Source organism: Balaenoptera borealis (genome assembly GCF_965194805.1).
Source record: "Balaenoptera borealis genome assembly, chromosome: 3".
In the NCBI taxonomy this organism is placed as follows: Eukaryota; Metazoa; Chordata; class Mammalia; order Artiodactyla; family Balaenopteridae; genus Balaenoptera; species Balaenoptera borealis.
This window is the reverse complement of record NC_138866.1, coordinates 178,423,654-178,449,217: the sequence shown is the minus strand read 5'-3', so window position 1 is coordinate 178,449,217 and position 25,564 is coordinate 178,423,654. Positions and strand designations below refer to the sequence as shown.

At 39.9% G+C, this 25,564-nt stretch overlaps 2 protein-coding genes across 2 annotated transcripts in view; one reads left to right on the top strand and one right to left on the bottom strand.

Moving 5' to 3' along the window:
- Positions 1-25,564, top strand: part of ITGA8 (integrin subunit alpha 8) — a 183,133-nt gene that overhangs the window by 88,386 nt on the left and 69,183 nt on the right. Inside the window, exons 14-20 of the mRNA XM_082385316.1 lie at positions 6,117-6,162; positions 9,133-9,240; positions 14,568-14,623; positions 15,041-15,195; positions 16,831-16,968; positions 17,459-17,526; positions 19,103-19,250. Coding sequence (XP_082241442.1) covers positions 6,117-6,162; positions 9,133-9,240; positions 14,568-14,623; positions 15,041-15,195; positions 16,831-16,968; positions 17,459-17,526; positions 19,103-19,250 — 719 coding nt within the window. The remainder of the gene's footprint in view (positions 1-6,116; positions 6,163-9,132; positions 9,241-14,567; positions 14,624-15,040; positions 15,196-16,830; positions 16,969-17,458; positions 17,527-19,102; positions 19,251-25,564) is intronic.
- Positions 10,641-25,564, bottom strand: part of LOC309625687 (uncharacterized protein) — a 201,306-nt gene continuing 186,382 nt past the window's right edge. Inside the window, exon 4 of the transcript XR_014242654.1 lies at positions 10,641-13,252. The gene's annotated coding sequence lies outside the window, so the exon portion shown is untranslated. The remainder of the gene's footprint in view (positions 13,253-25,564) is intronic.

Here is a 25,564-nt window from a genome sequence, read left to right as displayed (position 1 = left end):
AATAGTGGGGGACTTTAACACCTCACTTACACCAATGGACAGATCATTCAAACAGAAAATTAATAAGGAAACACAAGCTTTAAATGACACAATAGACCAGATAGATTTAATTGATATTTATAGGACATTCCATCCAAAAACAGCAGATAACACTTTCTTCTCAAGTGTGCATGGAATATTCCCCAGGATAGATCACATCTTGGGTCACAAACCAAGCCTCAGTAAATTTAAGAAAACTGTAATCATATCAAGCAACTTTTCTGACCACAAGGCTATGAGATTAGAAATCAATTACAGGGGGAAAAGATGTACAAACCACAAACACATGGAGGCTAAATAATACATTACTAAATAACCAAGAGATCACTGAAGAAATCAAAGAGGAAATCAAAAAAAAACCTAGAGACAAATGACAATGAAAACACAACAATCCAAAACCTATGGGATGCAGCAAAAGCAGTTCTAAGAGGGAAGTTTATAGCAATACAAGCCTACCTCAAGAAACAAGAAAAATCTCAAATAAACAATCTAAACTTACACCTACAGGAACTAGAGAAAGAAGAACAAACAAAACCCAAAGTTAGCAGAAGGAAAGAAATCATAAAGATCAGAGCACAAATAAATGAAATAGAAACAAAGAAAACAATAGCAAAGATCAATAAAACTAAAAGCTGGTTCTTTGAGAAAATAAAATTGATAAACCATTAGCCAGACTCATCAAGAAAAAGAGGGAGAGGACTCAAATCAGTAAAATTAGAAATGAAAAAGGAGAAGTTATAACAGACATCACACAAATACAAAGCATTCTAAGAGACTACTACAAGCAACTCTATGCCAATAAAATGGACAACCTGGAAAAAATGGACAAATTCTTAGAAAGTTATAACCTTCCAAGACTGAACCAGGAAGAAATAGAAAATATGAGCAGACCAATCACAAGTAATGAAATTGAAACTGTGATTAAAAATCTTCCAACAAACAAAAGTCCAGAACCAGATGGCTTCACAGGTGAATTCTTATCAAACATTCAGAGAAGAGCTTACATCCATCCTTCTCAAACTCTTCCAAAAAATTGCAGAGGAAGGAACACTCCCAAACTCATTCTATGAGGCCACCATCACCCTGATACAAAACCAGACAAAGATACTACAAAAAAAGAAAATTACAGACCAATATCACTAACGAATATAGATGCAAAAATCCTCAACAAAATACTAGCAAACAGAATCCAACAACACATTAAAGGGATCATACACCATGATCAAGTGGGATTTATCCCAGGGATGCAAGGATTCTTCAATATACGCAAATCAATCAGTGTGATACACCATATTAACAAATTGAAGAATAAAAACAATATGATCATCTCAATAGACGCAGAAAAAGCTTTTGACAAAATTCAACACCCATTTATGATAAAAACTCTCCAGAAAGTGGGCACAGAGGGAACCTGCCTCAACACAATAAAGGCCATATACGACAAACCCACAGCAAACATCATTCTCAATGGTGAAAAACTGAAAGCATTTCCTCTAAGATCAGGAACAAGACAAGGATGTCCACTCTCACCACTATTATTCAACATAGATTTGGAAGTCCCAGCCATGGCAATCAGAGAAGGAAAAGAAATAAAAGGAATCCAAATTGGAAAAGAAGAAGTAAAACTGTCACTGTTTGCAGATGACATACTATACATAGAGAATCCTAAAGATGCCACCAGAAAACTACTAGAGCTAATCAATGAATTTGGGAAAGTAGCAGGATACAAAATTAATGCACAGAAATCTCTTGCATTCCTATACACTAATGATGAAAAATCTGAAAGCGAAATTAAGGAAACACTCCCATTTACCAATGCAACAAAAAGAATAAAACACCTAGGAATAAACCTACCTAGGGAGACAAAAGACCTGCATGCAGACAACTATAAGACACTGATGAAAGAAATTAAAGATGATACAAACAGATGGAGAGATATACCATGTTCTTGGACTGAAAGAATCAACATTGTGAAAATGACTATACTACCCAAAGCAATCTACAGATTCAGTGCAATCCCTATCAAATTACCAATGGCATTTTTTACGGAACTAGAACAAAAAATCTTAAAATCTGTATGGAGACAAAAAAGACCCCAAATAGCCAAAGCAGTCTTGAGGGAAAAAAACGGAGCTGGAGAAATCAGCCTCCCTGACTCCAGACTATACTACAAAGCTACAGTAATCAAGACAATATGGTACTGGCAGAAAAACAGAAATATAGATCAATGGAACAGGCTAGAAAGTCCAGAGATAAACCCATGCACCTATGGTCAATTAATCTATGACAAAGGAGGCAAGGATATACAATGGAGAAAAGACAGTCTCTTCAATAAGTGGTGCTGGGAAAACTGGACAGCTACATGTAAAAGAATGAAATTAGAACACTCCCTAACACCATACACAAAAATAAACTCAAAATGGATTCAAGACCTAAATGTAAGACCAGACACTATAAAACTCTTAGAGGAAAACATAGGAGGAACACTCTTTGACATAAATCACAGCAAGATCTTTTTTGATCCACCTCCCAGAGTAATGGAAATAAAAACAAAAATAAACAAATGGGACCTAGTGAAACTTAAAATCTTTTGCAAAGCAGAGGAAACTACAAACAAGACAAAAAGACAACCCTCAGAATGGGAGAAAATATTTGCAAACGAATCAACAGACAAAGGATTCATCTCCAAAATATATAAACAGCTCATGCAGCTCAATATTAAAAAAACAAACAACCCAATCCAAAAATGGGCAGAAGGCCTAAATAGACATTTCTCCAAAGAAGACATACAGATGGCCAAGAAGCACATGAAAAGCTGCTCAACATCACTAATTATTAGAGAAATGCAAATCAAAACTACAATGAGGTATCACCTCACACCAGTTAGAAGGGACATCACCAGAAAATTTACAAAGAACAAATGCTGGAGAGGGTGTGGAGAAAAGGGAACCCTCTTGCACTGTTGGTGGGAATGTAAATTGATACAGCCACTATGGAGAACAGTATGGAGGTTCCTTAAAAAACTAAAAATAGAATTACCATATGACCCAGCAATCCCACTACTGGGCATATACCCAGAGAAAACCATAATTCAAAAAGACACATGCACCCCAATATTCACCGCAGCACTATTTACAATAGCCAGGTCATGGAAGCAACCTAAATGCCCATCAACAGACGAATGGATAAAGAAGATGTGGCACATATATACAATGGAATATTACTCAGCCATAAAAAGGAACGAAATTGGGTCATTTGTAGAGATGTGGATGGATCTAGAGACTGTCATACAGAGTGAAGTAAGTCAGAAAGAGAAAAACAAATATCGTATATTAACGCATATATGTGGAACCTAGAAAAATGGTACAGATGAACCGGTTTGCAGGGCAGAAATTGAGACACAGATGTAGAGAACAAACGTACGGACACCAAGGAGGGAAAGTGGTGGTGGGGTGGTGGTGGTGGTGTGATGAATTGGGAGATTGGGATTGACAGGTATACACTGATGTGTATAAAATAGATAACTAATGAGAACCTGCTGTATAAAAAAATAAAGTTCAAAAAAAAAAAAAAGAAGGCAAGTGGTTTGAAAAATAGCCCCAGAAAATCATTGCTAAGGGAGTAGGGAAGAGAGATGTGGGAAGGGAAGATTATTATCAAGAGGCTGACAGGGTGGGCAACTCGGGCTCTGTCTAGCTGGGGAAATCTGGGAGACAAGGAAGTACATGTCTCAGAGTCACCCTAAGAAAGCAGTCACGTGAGCTCATGTACCTGGTTATCCATCCAACTCCCATCCATCAGGGACCGAGGACAATGCCGTGGCCCAGCCAAGAGAGGACCCTAGAGAAGAATCATAGTTGCTTGCAGCCTGGCCAGTTCCTTTGTTCTGGAAAGGTGAATGCCAAGGGCATGTGGCTACAAATCATTTTCCTGTATGAATTCCATTGAACCAGTATAATTTCTTGATTGGTTTTCCATATGGCACTGACAAAGGCGTTCCCCCCTCTCTTTTTCTTTTTTTTTTTTTTTTTTTTTTTCATTTTCACTTCTGTCCTACTAGAATTAACCGATTAGAGTTTTAGCTATTGTAAGTTTTCTTCTGTGGCCGTTATTTCTTCCGAATCCAGTTTTCTCATCTCTGCTTCTAAATGTTACTCTGCAGATATCACTATGGTCATTTTAATTTTTGTTTGACTGCATCCACCGAGAAAGAATAAGCATTATAAATGAGATTAAGAAAAACAGAGAGTTCTGCCTATATATCAGCCAGTCACTGAGGTCATTATGAATATTACCCCTCAAATAGTCTAAGACTGCTCTGTTGCCCAGCACCACTGTAACCCAGCTTCACCTCTTATGTACTTGTGTGAACTTCAGTGAATGTATCGGTGAGCCTCCCTAAGTCTCAAATTACTCTTCTGTAAAATTGTGCTAATAATATGATAGAGACTTCTTAACTTGTTAAGAATAAGTTAAAGTAAATCCATTAAAAGAATTCCTGGCCTAGAATAAGTGTTCAATATGTGCTATTTATTATTATCATTGTTGTTGTTATTTAATATTTTTTGTATAGTGGTTTCCCTGCTTATCCAGGGGGGCATACGTTCCACGACCCTCCAGTGGATGCCTGAAACCGCGGAGAGTACTGAACCCTATACATACTACGTTTTTTCCTATACATAAAGCTGGATTTATAAATTAGGCACAGTCAGAGATTAATAACAATAACTAATAATAAAATAGAACAATTATAACCATATAATATAATGAAAGTTATGTGAATGTGGTTTCTCTCTCAAAATATTGTTATAAATTTAATGCCTTTTCCATCTTAACTAAGCACTTCTCACCCACCGTGGCTTTAACTTTTGCAGTTTGAGATGTGACAGCAAAACTAGCACGGATTTCTTTTTCCTTCTTCACAATTTCACAGATAGAAGATTCCTTCTTACCACAGATCTTAGCAACCTCGGCATAGGATTTTGTTTCTTTCCTTATTAAGTGGAGAACGTTCACCTTTTTACGTAAAGGAAGCACTTTACAGCTTCTCTTTGGCGCACCTTAATTGCCAGCATCACTCCTTTTTAAAAAATTTTTTTAATTTTAATTTTTTTTTTTGGCCGTGCCACGCGGCGTGCGGGATCTTAGTTCCCCGACCAGGGATCGAAGCCCTGCCCCCTGCAGTGGAAGCGTGGAGTCTTAACCACTGGACCGCCAGGGAAGTCCCTAGTCTCACTCCTCTTGCACTTTGGAGCCATTATTAAGTAAAGTAAGGGTCGCTTGAACAAGCAGTGAGACACCAAGTTGGCTAAGTGACTACGGACAGGACACGCTGGACCAAGGGATCATTCACATCCCGGGCGGGACAGAGCAGGACGGCGTGAGATTTCGTCACGTTGCTCAGAATGGCGTGCAATTTAAAACTGATGAGTTGTTGATTTCTGGAATTTTCCACTTAATATTTTCAGACCGTGGTTGACCACAGGTAACTGAAACTGAAGAAGCAAAACCGCAAATGAGGAGAGCCAGCTGTAACGCTATGTCAGTTATTTCATATGCTACCGACCACTCTGCCAAAACCATACTTGCCATCCGCATATTTGTCAAGAGCAAATGGCTGTGACAAGATGACAGCCAAAATGTCCCACTTCGTTGGTAAAATGCTTTCCTTATAGGGTTGTTCCGGTAGCGGGATGATAAAATACTATGTGCAACGAGCCTGGCACTTAGTAGACCCTTAGCACCTGCTTTTCCCCTATTGATTTAAGATGTGTGCCCTGAGTCTGGAGGATAGGAGAAATGGTGTTACGATGAGTATCTGAAGCATTTCTAGAAGGCTGGCCTTCCTGAGTCCAGAAGGGTTTGAGATCTATTGATGCATGTGTCATATGGAGCTAGAGTGAAGTTCCAGTATCCTTTCCAAACTGTCTTAAGAACGGTGTGATTTGCTGTTCTTACTTTTATGACTCTCACTCTGCAATCAGCATTTCAGGATGCTCTATGTGCTATTTATAATTATGAGTTTGGATCATTTCTATAAAATTTGTGCATGTGTTGTGTGTTTTTGTCTTTTTTAGATTTAATTGTGGGTGCATTTGGAACAGGAAAAGTAGCTGTTTACAGGTATGTGGTTGGTGGTATGCAAATGCTCTTTTCTTTTATTGACATGTAACATTATATTAGTTTCAGGCATACAACATAATGATTCAATATTTGTATATATTGCAAAATGATCACCACAATAAGTCTAGTTAATAACATCCATCACCACACATAGTTACGGTTTTTGTGTGTGTGATGAGAACTTTTAAGAGCTACCCTCTTAGCAACTTTCAAATATACAACACAGTATTATTAACTCTAGGCACCATGCTATATATTTCATCCCCCAAACTTATATATCTTATAAATAGAAGTTTGTACTTTTGGCCACTTTCATCCATTTCCACCTCCATCTCATCCCCACCTCTGGCAACCACCAATCTGTTTTCTGTATCTATATGTTCATTTTTTGGTTTTGATTTTTGTTTTTAGATTCTACATGTAGGTGAGATCATATGGTATTGATCTTTTTCTGTCTGACTTTTTTCACTTAGCGTAATGCTCTCAAGGTACTTCTGTGTTGTCATAAATGGCAAGATTTCCTTTTCACGGCTGAATGCCACATTTTCTTTATTCCTCCATCTGTGGGCATGTTCTTCTAATTGTCTCAAAGGCATTTCTTTTTCGTTGTTAGTTTTGCCTTAAAGAGTAAATCCCAACTATTTATTTTGGAGAACATTTAGATGCTCTTTGTAAAGTTTGGAGGAATATTTGCTCTCAATATTTTCCCCTTTCTTTCAGCTCTTGTGTCTTTTTGTTCTCATACCTCATGACCAAACTTCCAGCTTCTACTAACATAACATTAAATAAGATATGAATCTTAGCAGAACTTCTAAAATGACACACATTTTAAAGGTATTACATTTAAATACTTCTCTTTGCTTTAGAAATGCATTAAAATGTGCCTATAGATAAGGAATGCAGGGTGGGGGAGTGTTGCTATACACCCTGGCCTCTATCATCAAGCGTGGACACTAAATTAAGGAACAGAAATACCAAGAATTGGTAGCCTCCAAAAGCAAGAATTGAACAACTGTTCAAATGTGACAGGTCTGGATTTAAAAAACCTGGCCACTCCACACACTCACCCATTTGTAATCTTGGGCGAGTTTCTGTAACTTTCTGAGCCTCAGATTTTTTTCATTGTAAAATGGGCATAATATTTACATTACAAGTTTATTTTTGTTGGAAGAATTAAGTGAGAATCTGCATGTAAAGTACATGGAATAATAAGTAACTGGTAGACAGTGCTACCAATTACTTATTAGATTCTTTTTTCTTCTTAAAAAAAATTTAGATTCTTTTTTATTCTTAAAAGAAAGTTTTATAGGAATGCAAGACACTAGGTCAGAATATCAAGACAAAAGGCAGAGGGCCAACCCAGGTGTTCTGGGCACATAGTACGAACCTAGGTCAACTCCCTGAGGGATTCTAAAGTAGGTTTCCTCAAGTAGGCAAGATTGTCTTCTTCATCAGTCCCAAGACATACTCAGAGGGCTGGTTTATACCAGCCGCTCTCCACTTCAGGGGGTAGAGAATCAGGTGATTGAAACTCTCAAAGTACCTGAAGGATGGGGCTGTGTTTGTGGTGGCCGTGAAGATGCACCACTCAGAGCTGATGGAGTGAAATTGACTCATGGTCCCTCCACTGTGCTCTGAATCTACATTTGCAACAAGGCCCTATTTCCCATGAGCTGCTCCCAGCCGATTACTGGACACAACAGGGATACAAACACAGGCCCACCTGGAGCTCCACTAGCAGGCAGATTTGGCTCAAGGACTCCCCAGTGCCCTGGCTGGAGCTTCTTTCCCAGATCCTCTTTCGTTTCCTTACTTCTTCACAGGAATCAGACGTACATCACACTCTGACTGCTGGTCCCAGCCTCCTCCCTCCCTCCCCTTTTTCCCTCATCAGTATTTGCCCTAATAAGTGTCTTGTGTGTCTAATCCTGTCTTATCACCTGCTTTTCCAAGGGCTGGAGCTAACACAATATTGAAAAGAAAAATCACGTAACACAGTACAGATAATAGCGCACAGGAGTTCAGGAAAATTCCCATTGGGCGCCATTACGGTAATCATGGAATTGTTTAAACCAGTGCCCTAAACAACACGCTGCCCCAAGGCCCAGCCCTCCCTCCTGTCAGAGGAAAACTTAAGCAACATGGCATCATTTCACACTGTCATCTGGAGATTTGGCTCCCAGTTCTCACATCTTGGCACCAAGCTTTATAAATATTGCCCCATTCCTTTCCCCAGTGACTTACTTTCTTGTCTGATTTATCCTCACTGGGTGGTTGGAATGGAGTTTACTCGGTATTAGACCCTCCCCTCAAACTTGGCCGCACAATAGAATCACCTGGAGGTTTTTTTGTTTTTTGTTTTTTTGACATTCCAGTGCCTGGCCTTGACCCCGGGAGACTGGCTTCTGTTTTAAAGCTCCTGGGGTGCTTCTGTTGTGCAGTCAGGGTTGAGAACCATTGCTCCGCGTGAAGCACAGAATGAGTCAGCTCACCCTCATGCGTTTAGCTCCATCTGCAAAGCTTGTCTAGAAAATGATCAATCAGGGTTAAAAATCACCAGCCAATATGGTGACAAAATTAGCAAAACTCGAGTACTTACAGATGCAACATGAGTGACTGTAGGATGATATATTTCCTCATATTCAGATGGGAATATGGACAGACTAGCAGATCCCAGAGGAGAAATCTTTCACAGCCACGTCGCCAAAATACCGTGAGCGCCTCCACAGACAGAGAAGGTCCGTGAACGCGGCTGTGCTTGATGGGCCCATGGCTCCTTGATTTGTATTCATGAGCCACCAGATGTGTCTGGAGGTCGTTGGTTGAGTCTGGAGCCCACCTGTTCACTCAGTGAGGGGAATTCTTGGCACCAGGGCCGGGAATGTTGGCCATGGCCTCTAGAAGTGGAGTAGTGGGCTTCTGCCTGGCCCCTCTTGGGGCTGGTTAAAACCGTGCGTCTTCTCCTTGCAGAGCGAGGCCGGTTGTGACGGTGGGAGCCCAGCTTCTCCTGCACCCGGTGATCATCAATCTGGAAAATAAAACCTGCCAGATTCCAGAATCGATGGCATCTGTGGCGTGGTGAGTCAGTGTGGGGCTTCCGGCCCTCTTGTGTGAACTCAGATCACCTGGAGATCTGGTGAACATGCAGCTTTTGGGGGCCGTAGGCCTGGGATGGGGGCTGAGACTTCACATTGCTGAAGAGGCTCCAAGGGGGTGCTAATGCTGTGGGTCTGTGCACCAAATCTGAGTGGCCAGTTGTTAGTCTCTCAAAAGAAAAATAAAAGGATCTCTGACACGATGCTGATCTTTTGCTGTCATGGGAAGGCCATTTCTCCAATCTACAGCCTCCACGTGTGATGAGAAGCAAAAGCACTTGAGAAAATTCCCGACAAAGCAAATCTTGGAGATCTCTTTTAGAATCTTGGCATACTAAAATAAACATTAACCAAACTGAAAATATAATAAAATACCTTGATGCTCGTATTTGCATATGCATATGGAAACCACTTTTCAGACATATGTATTGTCCTTTTTTGTTTTTTTGTTTTTTCTTAAATAGTCAGGCTTGGATTAAATTACTTGGTTTCCTGTGCTGAAAATAGATGTCAGTTTTATAACCTCACATCTGTATACAATGAGACAGAAGGTAAACATGGTAAAAATAGAGATTTTTGTGTCCTCAGCTATATTTCTGTGGCCATGATCTCATCATCAGGAATAGTCCTCTGCCTGGCCTGTAGGCAAACAGGCTCGTACACCTTCTGAGAACGTTCCTTGTGAATCTGGCCGGTCACCCGAAGGCAGTAAGAAATGGAACTTGGCTGTAGCACAGGTCAAGAAAATGCCACTTTGCTTCTCAATATGTAGGTCCTCCAGGGTCAGAAGTCTGTCATATTGGGTAATGCCTTAGGGTATATTCTCTGAAAAATCAACAAACATTTGGAGCATCTGAGATTTACCTCCATTTCCAGATGATATGGTCGGTTCCTGAGAAAGTCAGAATGCAGAACACACCAGTCTAGACCCACAGAAGTTATTCCCAGCCAGTTTCAGCACGTTGCTCATGGCCTTGGACAGGGGTTCAGACTGGAGTCAAAGCCTTTGAGGGTGGTGGATAGGGGTGTGGAGGACCCTGAAGAATTCTTTGAAAAACATCCTTTGCTGGGACCTCTCGGTTCAGGGAGGCCTGTCTTCCCCTTAAGCAGCTTCTGAAAGTAGCTGGGAAATGCCTTGAGCACATTTTAAAATGGTATGAAACCATAAAATACTATAATGAAAACCTGATCTGAGAAAGTATGTGAAAGAGCTAGCTAGCATCTCTCCTAACCCTGGATGAAATGAACATGAAATGAACAATGAGTGCTACTTGGGCACAAGTATTAAAACTTTGGTATTTCGCCCAATAGTCCTCTGTTCGCACATTCATCACTGAATGGACTTCTAGACTGAATTCTTTTTTTTTTTTTTTAGTTTTTAAATTTTTATTTATTTATTTATTTATTTATTTATGGCTGTGTTGGGTCTTCATTTCTGTGTGAGGGATTTCTCTAGTTGTGGCAAGTGGGGGCCACTCTTCATCGTGGTGCGCGGGCCTCTCACTATCGTGGCCTCTCTTGTTGCGGAGCACAGGCTCCAGACGCGCAGGCTCAGTAATTGTGGCTCATGGCCCAGTTGCTCTGCGGCATGTGGGATCCTCCCAGACAAGGGCTCGAACCCGTGTCCCCTGCATTGGCAGGCAGATTCTCAACCACTGTGCCACCAGGGAAGCCCCCTAGACTGAATTCTTTAACGCATATGTGTGTGGCACACTCTGGTGTGAAATGTTGTTACGAACTAGATCATCTTTTCTCAGGATTTTTCAGTTTTTGAATTTTTTTAAAAATTTAAGTGTTTTTTAACAGATTGTGGGATCTGTTTGGTTTTATGGAAAGAATATTCCTTTTATTTTTATTTTTTAAAAATTTTTTATTTTTTAATTGTTTTTTTCATGGAAAGGCATTTTATTTTAAATATAGCAGATTGGGAGTTTGGGATCGACATGAATATTACTTTTTAACAAGAAAATTTCCTTCTTTTCACGAACTCTTGTTGCATTAAATCAGATTGCTTAGATAAAATACGATTTGTTACGTGGACAAATTACAATTACAATTATTTATTTGATTCTATTGCAACCATTTCCTGAAAGATGTTTTATTTTCACATGCAAAAATTTTGAATGGGTAACTCAGAGTATTAGAAGATGGAAAATTAACAGTGGGTTCAGTCTCGAATGTGTTCCTCGGATACTTTTTAAAATTTATTATAGGAATTTAGCTCATTTTTTTCAAAATGATTGAAAAGTGTTTGTTGATTTTCTTTTCTGTAATTTTTGTCTGTATTTGGTATAATCTCGTACTGTACATCTGAAAACTATTAAGTAAACCTCTAACTGGGAAATAGTTCTCCATTTCCCTCAATGTGAATTTCTCTGCCTTTCAAACAGCTGTGTAATTTTATAAAATTTCTGCTACTTGCATTTCTAAACTAGAAAAAAACAATAAAGCCAATGCATAAATATTCACATAATTGTTATCTAATGAGAAAGATTAAAACTATTTGGTAAAAAAAATTATTTTATAAATTTAAAAGTTAATAACTATCCCCTTTTCAAATTTGGAAAAACTTTTCAGATATACCTGATTTTATGTAAAACCTGATATTTGCCATCACTGAAAGAGTATTGAATTGGTTAGATTGAAAAATGAATTGCTTTGTACTTTTAAGTCCTGTTTCACATTTATCTCATTCCTCCTCTCCCATATGTGGCTACGAGCACCATTACATCACAGGGTCATTATTCTAACCCTTCTTGCATTGGGTTAGGACTAGTATTAGAGCATTTGTAAGGTACTGTCCTGCCTTCTGAAGCACCAGAAGTATAGCCCAACAGTTTCATTTAGAAATTATGTGATGAGGGATCTGGGCTGGTTTAATGGAGTTTTTTCGCTCCAGTCAGACCTATTCGTATTGACTATGATCATAAATGCTAGTTTGAAATTTTAATTCTAATTTAACAATAATTCACAGCTTTCTCTGACAACAAGTGTGCGTTATAATTAGGTATAGACCTGTGAGTGCACCTAAGTATTTGTTATATAAAACATACGATGTATATGTGTGTGTTTATATATAACATAATATAATATAAATGTTCTAAATTCAGAATGAATACTTCAGTGAGGTTTTCTTTTTAGATCAGAAGAGAGTGCTTTGAAACTTATAACTTGGCAACTCTTTTCTGCTAAAGACATCTATAAGCCAAAAAGTTTAGGTTGGAGTGCTATTATCAATAATTCAGTAAGTCGTAGCAGTTATTTAAACTTGTATGAAAAAGTTAAAATCGTCCACTTAATGATATAAAGGTAACAGAAAGGGGGAACTAAGAAGTATAGAATAACACTGACATATAATTTATAAACCGAGTGACCCTTCAGCTGATGACATCGTTTTTCAATCAAATTCTTCTCAAAAGGAGGAGATAATGTTCACATTCATAACTTTATCTCTTTTGCAAAAATTTTTATTGCTTCTCAATTGTGTTAGACAAAATACTGTATGTAAAATTATTTTAATCTATAGATATAATGATAATTTTATTACAAATAGGAATTTATCTTATACAAGCTAATGAGTTTTGTCTATTCAGTATAAGGATGAATAGAAAAATGGTCAACAGTTTTAACACGTACCCAAGTACCTCCAAAAAAGTCAGACACAGAAAAAATTCCAATTTTGAAAGCCAGACCTGCTACAAAATTTAAAGATGTGATTAACTATTCATCTTTCTTGAATTATTCCAATTGAAGTGGAAGTGGGTTGGAATTCATGATTTCTCTGGGGAAGTGGTACAAACACTTGAAATAGCAGAGACATCTCGGAAAACGTTAGGCTTAATGGTATGTGACAAATTACTTACCCTGAAGGGAGACATTGACTGAGGTCACGGGAGCTAGATGAATCCCAGATGTGACACATCTTCATTATATCTGACACAGGAAGCTGACACATAATTAAAGCGCGACTAGAGATTATTTACTCCTTTTGGATTCTGTGGAAATATTCAAATCATACTATTTACTAGTAAAAACGTTAAGGCTGTCATTAAATCATACTTAAGTATTTTCTTACATTTTTACTTTCTTGGAAATGTGAAAAAGCTTCATCTTGAATGCTGGCGCTTAGAGCTTGACATTTTTCCATAGGGAGGTCAGCACATGCAACAGTCAGGCAGAGACCACTGGCCGGTCCTCATTCCCTCCAAGGCCACAGGATAGACCCAAGTGCAGGCCATCCTACAAGCCACAGCAGGCACCTCCCTGGATTGAGTTTAGGGCATGTTCAAGGCAAAACTATAAAGGTCTCTCCTACATATCCATCCTTTTTTTATTGACCTTATACACTGTATCATTGTGCTTACCAAGCCTGAGACGGTCACTCTACGCTCCCCATTTTCTTTCTTTTTCCCTTCCCTCTTCTGGTGTCTCTGCCTCAAATTATATCCCACTCCTGGCAAGTAACTGCCTGAGTTCTTATCTCCTTCCACGGAGAGTGGATTATGGGTTAATCGTACCGTGATGCTCCATGCCTCTCAGAATTAAATCCAAATACTTTTTTTTAACTGAAGTGTAGTTGATGTATAATATTATATAAATTACAGGTATACAGTATAGTGATTTACAATTTGTAAAGATTATACTCCATTTATACTTATTATAAAATATTGGCTATATTCCCCATGTTGTACAATATGTCCTTGTAGTTTATTTTATACCTAATAGTTTGCACCTCTTGATCCAAATTCTTTAACGTGATTTTCAAAGCCCTGTTCCCTACCTGTTGACCCAGCCAGCCTCGGCTTCCTACAGCTTTCCCCATGCTTCTCTAACGCACCAGATTTCTTCAGGTTCCTCAAATTGGGGTCACCTGCTTGCTCACCTCCAGGCTCTGCCACTAGCTGTCCCCCTGCTGTTCTGCCCAATTCTTCACTCCCTGGCACATGGAAGATATTCACATGCATTTCTTGAAAAAAGGCAGCAAGTAATTGATCAATTAATCCACTGATTAAATCAATCGACCTCTAGTAATATTTTAAGTATTACCTTCCTATGTAATAATGTCACCTTTCTTAATCGTATTAGAATTGTCGGATATATATATGTATATAAATATATTTTTGATAAGTATATATATCAATCAATAAATATATGCATATTTATTTGTTTGGTTTTGTGTGTGTGTACACTAAGAGAAGTATAGAGGAAAAATAATGCATTCGTTTTATCTGGGGTAAGGTAAAGGAAGTTTGCTACTTCAGATTGAAAAAGTTTATTAACCAATAAATTATTGATTATCATTTTCCCTAGCTTTTCTTTAAGAGTGTGTGCATCTGTGGCAGGCCAGAGCATTTCAAACACAATAGGTGAGCATATTTTCATTTTTCCACTCCTATACCGTATCAAGAAAAGTCAACAGTAAGCGTTTCACTGCATAGACCATATAAAGCTTTCAAAGAGCTCTTCATTAGCACCAAGATTTCTATTATAAATATGGGAACTTCTACATAAATAGTCCTTGAATAATTGGTACTGTCTGGAAGAACAGACCTAATTATGGGGGGAAATGACTTTTTATGTAAAACCATTATAAAACAAGCTTTTTAGCTTGGGGAGTATTTTATCAAATCTTTGCAGCTCATGTATTGTTTTTGATCCCAACTATGGAAAAGATGTTTCCTGAATAAGCAAGTTGAAATAGGAATTCATATCTCTGATAAAGCGCTACATTCACTGAATACTTTTCCTTTCTGGATTATATTTGCTTTATGTCTGTCCTTTAGGCCTGACTGCCGAGGTGCAATTAGATTCCCTGAAACAAAAAGGAGCCATTAAACGCACGCTCTTCCTTGATAACCATCAGTCACATCTCGTCTTCCCTCTCGTGATAAAGGGGCAGAAATCCCTCCAATGCCAGGATTTTATCGTTTACCTTCGAGTAAGTGTTCCAGAATCACCTTTCTGGCCTCTAACACTTAAGTCCAAATTCCAACCATTTTTCTCCATTTAAACATCACAGTGGTTCACACAGACCCACATCTATGTTCACTTTATAGGAGGAATCTGTAAGGCCACACACCCCTCTGTTGAGCCTGACTTCAGCCAACCTAATGACGTATTGCTTTTAATTCCTAAGCTGCTTCTTTTTTTTCTTTAAATTGTTATTAGAGTATAGTTGGTTTACAATGTGGTGTGAGTTTCTGCTCCTAAGCTTCTTCTTGTTTTGAATACCCTCTTTAGTACTAGTACTAACTCAGGTGGTTTTCATTTCTAACCGCCTCACCCCAAAACACATAAAAGTTAGACACAATTTATTTGAATTTTTATCCTACGTGAGGATGTTTGGCCAGATTTTATCAATGTGCATTTCTGAGCCAACTTAGGAAAAGGGTGAGGCATTCAAAGGCTTTATTAAAAGTAAATTATAATTACATTTTTTTTTTTTTTAATTTATGGCTGTGTTGGGTCTTCGTTTCTGTGCGAGGGCTTCCTCCAGCCGCGGCAAGTGGGGGCCACTCTTCATCGCGGTGCGCGGGCCTCTCACCATCGCGGCCTCTCTTGTTGCGGAGCACAGGCTCCAGACGCGCAGGCTCAGTAATTGTGGCTCACGGGCCCAGTCGCTCCGCGGCATGTGGGATCCTCCCAGACCAGGGCTCGAACCCGTGTCCCCCGCATTGGCAGGCAGATTCTCAACCACTGCGCCACCAGGGAAGCCCTATAATTACATTTTTAAAGCAATGTATTTTTACAATAACTCCCAAACCTACCATGAAATAAAAAGCCAAAATGTGTTATGATATAGTTATTTCATCTTCTTACCAGTGGTGAGGTGGTGAAGCCTCTTTTCATTTGGTCTCCTCTTTGAAGGGATATAGTAAGGGAAAACCTGTAGAAAGCAGAGTTTACAAACACATTCTAGAACGAAAAGCTGGTGCACGACCCTCGTGTCTCATTATGACTGATACTGGCACCCAGCTGAAGGGTGGCATGCCCACTCCATGGTTTGGGAGTTCCTGTGTGCCCAGACCTTGCTGCTGGTGCTACCCCCTCCCTCCCCAGGAAGGTTCTGGTGCTTTTTCTAAGGGAACTTCAGATGTGCTGAAGGTGTTTTGAAGTTCATGCAAACAAGGACTTAAAGAGATGATAAGAAAGGAAGAGAATCCAGAGGTTTCCTTCCTCTGAGCCCGAGGGGACTGATAAATTCTGCCAACCTCATTAAAGTAAAAATCCCAGTTCACGAAAGTTTCAGTGATGTTTACTGTGCATCTGATTTTTAACTGTGCAATTTGACCAATCCGTCTGAGTTGTTGAAGATCTGGAGAACCTGAAGATTGCTTCTAGAAGCATGTATTTCAACGAAGCCACAGCTCTAAATGATTCCAACTCTGAACATACGTTCATTAAACTGGCTTCTCTATGCCACGTCCACAGCATGTGCCTAGGCCCGCTGGGGTGGTAATTACTTCATCGTTCACTCTTAAGGGCCAAAGTCAAGTGCTGCCTGCCTTTCACCAACTAACATCTTGCAGCCATTTTACAGGGCCTTTCTTGAGTTTGTGATTATTTTCCCTAGGATGAAACTGAATTCCGAGATAAATTGTCTCCAATCAACATTAGTTTGAATTACAGTTTGGATGAATCCACCTTTAAAGAAGGTCTGGAGGTGAAACCAATATTGAATTACTACAGGGAAAACGTTGTTACCGAACAGGTAGGTCCTGGCCTGTCTTTGATGGTATATTCTCAATCAGGCCCTGGGCATTGCTCCTGTGACCTTAAGACGAAATCCAGGCCCTTTTGTTTTCATTCCTGCACACACATTTGTAACATTTGGGAGATTTTCTGAACATGTTTCCTGAAACACTGCATCCCTGTGTTTTCAGAAGCCCTTCCCCTTGTGGAACCAAGATTTAATTTGTTCAAAATGTGGCTGTAATAGAAGCAGTACAGCCTGTAATCCTCAAAACATCGGTCAGAGTAGCATTCTTTACAGACATTTCAGAATGAATTGGAATTGGGCTCCTAAGTAAACTAGCCTAAAGGGGAGGTCACTGCCAAACAGAGCTTCTAGCTAGGTAGACTCATGCAGAGTGAAAGGAGAGCTTTGGTTTAACTTGTGGGATCATTCATAATTTTCAAGAGAAAGGATGGGATTCAGGTTTTCCCAGATTCTTCCTGATACGTGTTTTTCCACAACACAGGCTCACATCCTGGTCGACTGTGGAGAAGATAACATGTGCATTCCTGACTTGAAGCTGTCAGCTAGACCGTAAGTTTAAATAAATAAACTTGTCCATTTTATCTAATGGCATACAGGTGTTTACTTAAAGCTTCTCTGGAGAAAGTATACACTTCCAGCCACTACCAAAATAAGTGCACTGCGTGAAATTTCTGAGCTTGGCTACACTTTGGGTTAGCCTGTGGTTTAGGTCTTTGTCATTGGTGTCAAGTGACACACCCCAAGACTTTGCCTGAGCCGTTCCATCCTTCACCAAAAGCGGGGGGAAGTGTTTTTGTTTGAAGTTAACTCATCGCTGGTGGTTCCGGTTTTGCTCCTCTCTACCCGCCTCAACCCATCCCCACCCCAGGAACTATCTCGCTGCCAGTGTTTGGAAGCTTCTTGGTAACCTCTCAAGGGGACTTTTTCCAAACTTCATAATCTAGCCAGGGTCCAAAGCAATAGCTTTGATTAAGGGTCACAAGTAGGCATTTCCAAATGCTGTTTCAATTTGAAGTTTGGAGTGAATTAAATTTCCTCAAAATACCTCACAATCAGCTATTTGAGATCTTCCTTTATCTGCCTCTTTCTTCCCTCTTATTTTCCACTTTGCGTCACACACAGCTTCCCCTCCTACTTTCTAAACCATCTCTCTCCCTCTCTTCCCATTGCCCATCTTCCTCCTATGGGATGTTTTCAGTGATGTGCTGAAGCCATCTCCTCCTGGCTTGTGAGCCAACTGTTAACTTTTTGGGAATTTTTGCTGGCAGACTGTTAAGTATGTTGGGAGCTTGAAATTGATCACAGTGGGAGGATTTACACCACTGGAATCGGCAAATGCTACACATAATGGTTTTCTTTGTTTCCTTTTGTTTTTGAGAACTGGTTGTTACTTTATTTATTATACAGGTTTTTTTAAATAAATAAATTTATTTATCTATTTTTAGCTGCATTGGGTCTTTGTTGCTGCATGTGGGCTTTCTCTAGTTGCGGCGAGTGGGGGCTACTCTTCGTTGCGGTGCGCGGGCTTCTCATTGCGGCGGCTTCTCTTGTTGCAGAGCACGGGCTCTAGGCGCGCGGGCTTCAGTAGTTGTGGCACGTGGGCTCAGTGGTTGTGGCTCATGGGCGTAGCTGCTCCGCGGCATGTGGGATCTTCCCGGACCAGGGCTCGAACCCGTGTCCCCTGCATTGGCAGGCGGATTCTTAACCGCTGCACCACCAGGGAAGCCCTATTATACAGTTTTGAAACGTTACTTTCCATTTACAGTTATTCCAAAGTAGGGGCTCTATTCCCTGAGTTGTACATACAGCCGTGAGCCTGTCTCAGACCCAGTGGTTTGTACCTCCTCCTCGCCGCCCCCCCCCCCCCGATGTTGCCCCCTCCTCCACTGGTAACCACTAGTTTGAAGCGCTGGTTGTTAAACATTTACCAGAACACCGCTGGATGTTTTCCTGCCCTTCTCATGCAGACATAGTTTTGATTCCTCTCACCGCCCCCTCATGACGATCCATCTTGTTTTTTTTCCCAGTGTTGCATGTTTACATCCTCCTCTAAGTCCTTAAATAAAATATCCATGAATCCAGAGGTGCATAGTACCTAATGATTCTTTTTAAACTTTATTTTTAGAGATAAGCATCAGGTCATCATTGGAGATGAAAACCACCTTATGCTCACAATCAACGCGAGAAATGAAGGGGAAGGTGCCTACGAAGCCGAGCTCTTTGTGATAATTCCAGAAGAGGCTGATTATGTTGGGATTGAACGCAGCAACAAGGTAATGCCTGTAGGTGATCTGGAGGAGGAAAGAGCTCGGTGTATTTTTGAAGACAAATCCATGTTAAGTCATCTTAGCTGAGGATTTCTTCCTCAATGAAAGAAAACAAAATGGCACCTTATTTTGTTAAGCAGAATAGCAACGGCCCAGGAAGGAAGATGGTCTTAAGCAGTATTAATATCTTTCTTGGCCACGGTGCAGAGATAAACTGGCCCGAGATTGGGAGCTGAACCACGGAAGACAGCTGTCCGAAAGCAGCCCCTCATCAACGTGATCCATCCGCTACACTCCCAAGCGAACTCCCACCCTCCCTGGCTGCTTTCTGGTCTTTGAGTTCCTTTATGCTTCAAGCAGGTCCCAGGAGGTCTGGTTTTCATTACTGCTTATGGAGGAAGGTCCGAGCAATCCCAGCTGAGCACTGAAAACAGCCTAGACAGGCACTGGAAAGGAAACACGTTCATGTTTTCTTTTTTCTTGGTCCACCTTTTCGGGACCGGGACCAAGAAAAAGTCAGGTTTTTGTCATTTGCCAGTCCTGCAATGCCACTATTTGTTAAACTGACGGCAATGCTTTTTATCGATTTCCTTTCCTTATCACAATATGAATCTTCCCACTCAGAATATCCTCAGGTTCTGCTCTAAAACCATTATAAATACACTGAAGGATAACAGAGAGAGTCCCTTGGTTTCGGAGATACACAGACTCACAATTAAGGGCAGAGACCAAGTTTCACACTTTCATAGTCACCCCTGCACTTCACATAGAAGTCGGCATGATGAGTGTTATTTAAATTCTTGCTGATGGATATGTTCATTTAACTGAAGTTTATTAAAGTTCTGCTACTTTCCAAAAACTGCATCCTCTTGGGAACGTGCACGTTCTAATGATTAAATAATTTAATGAAAAATAATTCCTCTAAAGCAATGCTAACAACGGTTGTGATGTCAGTATTTGAAAGGCATTTACAAACGTGGGGAATACAAAATTATCTGTGCACACCTCTAGTCTCATGACTTATGTTTTGACTGAATTATCTTCTCAGTGAAAAAATAACCCAGAGGAGCAATAATCAAGTATCTTTGACAGTTGTAAAATCATCACGAGTTTCTGTTGAAGAAATTTGTAGGAACATATCACTTAAGAATAATTACATGCAAATAATACATAAACAAACAAACAATGAAGCTCAAGTATGTTATCTTAAAAAATGTTCCAGGGTTCTTCCTATATTTTATTTCAACTCCCTTTCTGTCACTGCACCCCTGACTTTGTTAAACAAAGCATCTATTCAAAATATTCTTCTTTTAGCAAAACATCTAGTTTACTGTTCACCGTTGGGTGGAAAACACAGGAAACATTTATCATTTCTATCTTTGGCTTTAAACATTTTAACAGACATTATCTATAATCTCCAATGAGTCTTTAACTGTTTTTCCTCCATCAGTTTCCCTTGGGCAGAATTTGATTTGACATGACTAAGCCACATTCTAATTCCTCCTTTGTTGTTAAGCAGTTTGAAGTTTGTGTCTCTTTTTATTTATACTTGGTTCAAGTTTTCTTTTTTTTTTTTTTTAACAATTTTCTCTCAAGGGGAAAAGTATGAGGGATTATCTGATTGTCAGTTTTGTTGTTCTTTGGCTAAAAACATTCATCTTTTTGAAAATGTAGAAGCTGATCATCTCTTTCTCTGGAGACCTTAACGGAGCCAGCCTTTACAATTCTTTTCGATGACCTTCTAAATTTTTCTAGGAATAAAGGCCCATGTGCTCTGTCTTTTTATTATTATTGTTGTAAACTATATGTAACATAAAATGTACTATTTTAACCCTTTTGAAGTGTACAGTTCAGTGCCATGAAGTATAATCACGTTGTTGTGTAACCATCACTACCGTCCATCTCCAGAACACTTTCATCAGCCCAGACTGAAACTCTGTACCCATGAAACACCAACTCCCTCTTACCCCCTTTCCCCAGCCTCTGTTACTCAGCGTTCCACATTCTTTCACTATGACTGTGTCTATTCAAGGGACCTCATACATGCTCCACTCCTCTGTCTCAACCTACCTCACACTCAGTACGTCCGGAACTAGACGTCATCTTCCCACACTCCTCCTCCTCTCTCTAGTCTATCTCAGAGAATCGCGCCAGTCTCCACCCAGTTTCTAAAGCCTAAGTCAGTCCTACACCTGTCCAACCCTATCCTCTATCCGTCTCACTGCCACAGTCCCTGCCTTCCTCCAGGCTGACACAATCTTCTCCCGAGATGGTTACACCAGTCTCCTAACTAATCTCCCCATCTCCCAGCCTCCAGCCCCTTCCCTGCATGGGAAGCCCTCTTTCTTTCTTTCTTTTTTTGGCTGTGTTGGGTCTTCGTTGCTGGGCTTTCTCTAGTTGCGGTGAGCAGGGGCTACTCTTCGTTGTGGTGCATGGGCTTCTCGTTGCAGTGGCTTCTCTTGTTGCGGAGCCTGGGCTCTAGGCGCGTGGGCTTCAGTAGTTGTGGCACGCGAGCTCGGTAGTTGTGGCTCACGGGCTTAGCTGCTCCACGGCATGTGGGATCTTCCCAGACCAGGGATCAAATCTGTGTCCCCTGCATTGGCAGGTGGATTCTTAACCACTGCGCCACCAGGGAAGCTCCGGGAAGCCCTCTTTCTAAAATGCAAATCTGACCCTGTCACTCTCTGGCTGAAAACCCTAGCTCCCCATTGCTTGTAGGATAAAGTCCTACAAATCCCTGAGATGACTTATGAGGCCCTTAATTACATCACCCCTGCTGACCTCCTCAGCCTCATCACGAGTCTTTGCTTCTTTCCTTTACCTCCCACCCTAGTCCTCGAGGGATGGAATTTCTTTTCTGTTTCTGTAACACCTATGCACCCTCCCGCCACAGAGAGCTTGCACTGCTGTTCCCTCTGTAACTCTACTCTCTCATCCCCTTTCCCCAGCTTACTTCTTACTACTCACCCTTCAGGCCTCAGCCTAATAACGATTGAGGCTGCTGAAATTCACCGAGCAATTGCTATGAGCTGGGCTCTGCTCTGTGCTCTTCCAAGTATTCAATTTACTTAGTCCTCATAACAGCCTGATAGAGAAACAGTAAGGCTATCATTATCCCCATTGTATAGATAAGGAGAAATTCAGAAACATGCCCAAAGTTACACAGCTATTACGTAGCAGAACCAAGATTGACACCTCAGCTGTCAGGTCCAGGCCCGTCTTCTTAACCACTGAGCTGCCAGGCCCCCTATGAGCTTACGTCACTTCCTCCAGGATGTCTTCTCTGATTGCTTACTTCTAGGTGCCTGTCCTCCTCCATCACTGTGAATTTCTGCTCTCATGAAACTTAACAAACTGTACTAATTGTGTGTTTCCACTGCTTGTTACAATTGCTTGTGATTCCTTATTACGAGTCTAATAATAATAGGACATTTAAGGAGGACAAGCGTGGTTTTTTTTTTGATCAGTGCCTGGTAAGTGGCAGGTACACAGTAAATATTTTCAGTGAATGAATAATACTCTAAGAGCTATAAATGGATGAGAACAAGATAGTCCAAGGAACAGCTGAGGAAAATAATCTAGAAATATCTAGAAAAACAATCATTGTTTCTCCCACTCAGAGAGAGGAAATAAAGGTTAAAAAAAGAACAAGGGTGGGGAATCTGGGGAGAGAAAAGATCTCTGATTGATGTGAAAAAGCTATTTCTAGAAAGCTGGGGAAAAAATGTACATATGACTTTCAACCTTCAGATAAGATAAAAATATTTACTATAGAAACAAAATCCTTGAATTATATTCAAGGGACACGTGGGTATTTTGGAAAGCTTTTGCTGAGTTCTTTTTTTTTTTTTTTTTTTCTGTTTTCAGGATTGAGTTAGTAATCCCAACACAAAACATCTCTGTACATTTAGGGTTAGTTATGGATCCTTCAGAACTTGAATACATGCTAAAGCTACCTTTGAGAAGCAAAAATATTATCAGCTTTTGGAAAATATGTTTCTTACCTCCTTAGGATACTAACATGTCACTCGGGTTATTTGGGAAGAGCAGGTATTAAATGCTGCCTCTGAATATCAGAGATTTCATTTCTTTCTCATGAGTTAAAACAGACCTTTCAATGGCTGATGGCAGGAAGAGGGCCTTATACTCAGCTGTGTGCTTGTCCATTTCATTTCAGGCTCCTTGTAGGGAAGACTGGGAGCTACGTTTGCTGTGTATCTCCTGACACCGTCTACTACTTTGTGCTGGACATTTTTCTAGGCACTGGGAAGAGAACAGATACAAAAATACCCCTGCCTGCTTAAGCTTATTTTCTTAAAGTGTATGATTTACCCACAGAGCTCTTGACTTAGGTGTCTGGGGTTTGTTTGCCTTTTCTTTGCTTTGGTTTTGGCTCTTGGTTTTTCTCAACCATGTGGAAAGAATGGAAAGGAGGTGGTTTCTGAAACTTATCCTTGAAAATTCACATTACTTCCTTAAATGAAATTTCGATAGAGCTGACAGACGGATAAGTGGTCCTTGTATTTGGAACCCTCTTCCATGGTCCTCTCATGGGGTCCTTTGTGAAAGTCCTCAGTTTGCAAGCTTATCTTTGGGCATGAGGCTGACAGGTAATATATCAGTAGCACTTAACAAGTTAGAGTGAAATAATGGATGAACATATGTAGCTGTTACCAAAGGCAAGAGCAGGGCCATAGGGACATTAGGTTTTGAAAGATGGAAAGGGGCTCAGGGTGGAGATCCAGATGCGGATTTCTAGCCTGAAGACACAAGGGAGAGCTGTGAGCAGAGGACAGGAGTCCAAAGATAAACCCCCTTTACTTTCCCCTCCGTCGGGTGTAACTTTTTTTTTTTTTTAATGCTACCACATAGAAATAACTTTTAATTCTTTTCACTCAGTTTGTATATCCTTGCAGACTATTTTCTCTACCCACACATACACACCTCCATCTCTACGTCTACGTTTCATAGACTATCTTTCCACATCAACACTCATAGATATAACACATCCTTTGTAATTCTGGCATAATATTCCACTGTAAAGATCCATTAATTTAAACACAGGAACATTTATAATAACACAAACATAGGTTAATAACTCCTTTTCCACTAGATTTCACTGTTTTCCTTTCATTTGTTTTCCACATAAACATAGGACAGAAGACTAGAAAGCAAAACACCACAATCTCAGTTTTTTCCACTAAACTGAAACCAGTGTTGAATCACAATCTTGTTCTTGCTAAAATAAACAATATTTTAAACACAAACACAAATGCTGCAATAAATATAACCCTTATTTTCCCTTGTGTACTAAATTGCCATTATGGTACAAATAACAGGCTTTGGCAATGGACTCAAAAATGCAGTTAAAGATCCAGATCATCTTCTAAAATTATTCTTTGAACCTCAAAGAAATCTCCAAAATGAATGAACAATAATCAAAAAATTATTCCTGAGCTATCAGATGCTCCTGGTGCCCAGTTAAACAAAGCAGTTTTCAAGAACTGGGGCCCAATAAGAAATACACTAACACCACCTCATACAATCAGCAAAACAATAGTCTCCCAAAATTTTCCCCTTAAAAATTACATCATCCTCAAAAACTTCAACAAAGAACTATCATATGATCCAGCAATGCCACTTCTGTGTATATATACAAAGGAAATAGAATCAGTATCTCAATTGATATCTGCACATCCATGTTCGTAGCAGCACTACTCACAATAGCCAAGAGGTGGAAACAACCCAAATGGCCATCAATGGGTGAACAGATGAACAATATACAGTACACACATACAATGGAATATTATTCAGCCTTAAGGAAGGAAATTCTGCCACATACTACAACATGGATGGCCCTTAAGGACATCTGGCTAAGTAAAATAAGCCCGTCGGGTGTAACCTTGAGACCTTCTCCAGCACATAGTTCTAAGTGCCTCTTCAAACTTGAGTTTTTAATACATTCTAATCAGAACAGGATATGGGGCAAGACGGGAGATGAAAAGCAGTGGGTAAACATAAAAAAGTGTTCTCTTCCCATCTTAAGTATTTATAGGATTGAACAAAGATTGGGTATGTAATCTCAAAATGGAACCATGGTATGGAGAAATCTGTGTCCAAAGCAATTCTCTTGCAAATGGTCATTGGGTTGTAGGATAATCTATAATATACATATTGCTGTCATTTCATGTTTGCAAAAGTTAATTTGTTTAGTCATGTTTAATTATCCATGATCTTCATGGCCCAAATTGAACATGAACAGTAGTGCAAATCATTTCAAAAATGTTCATATAAATAGTCTACTAAGCATTTTCAGGGAC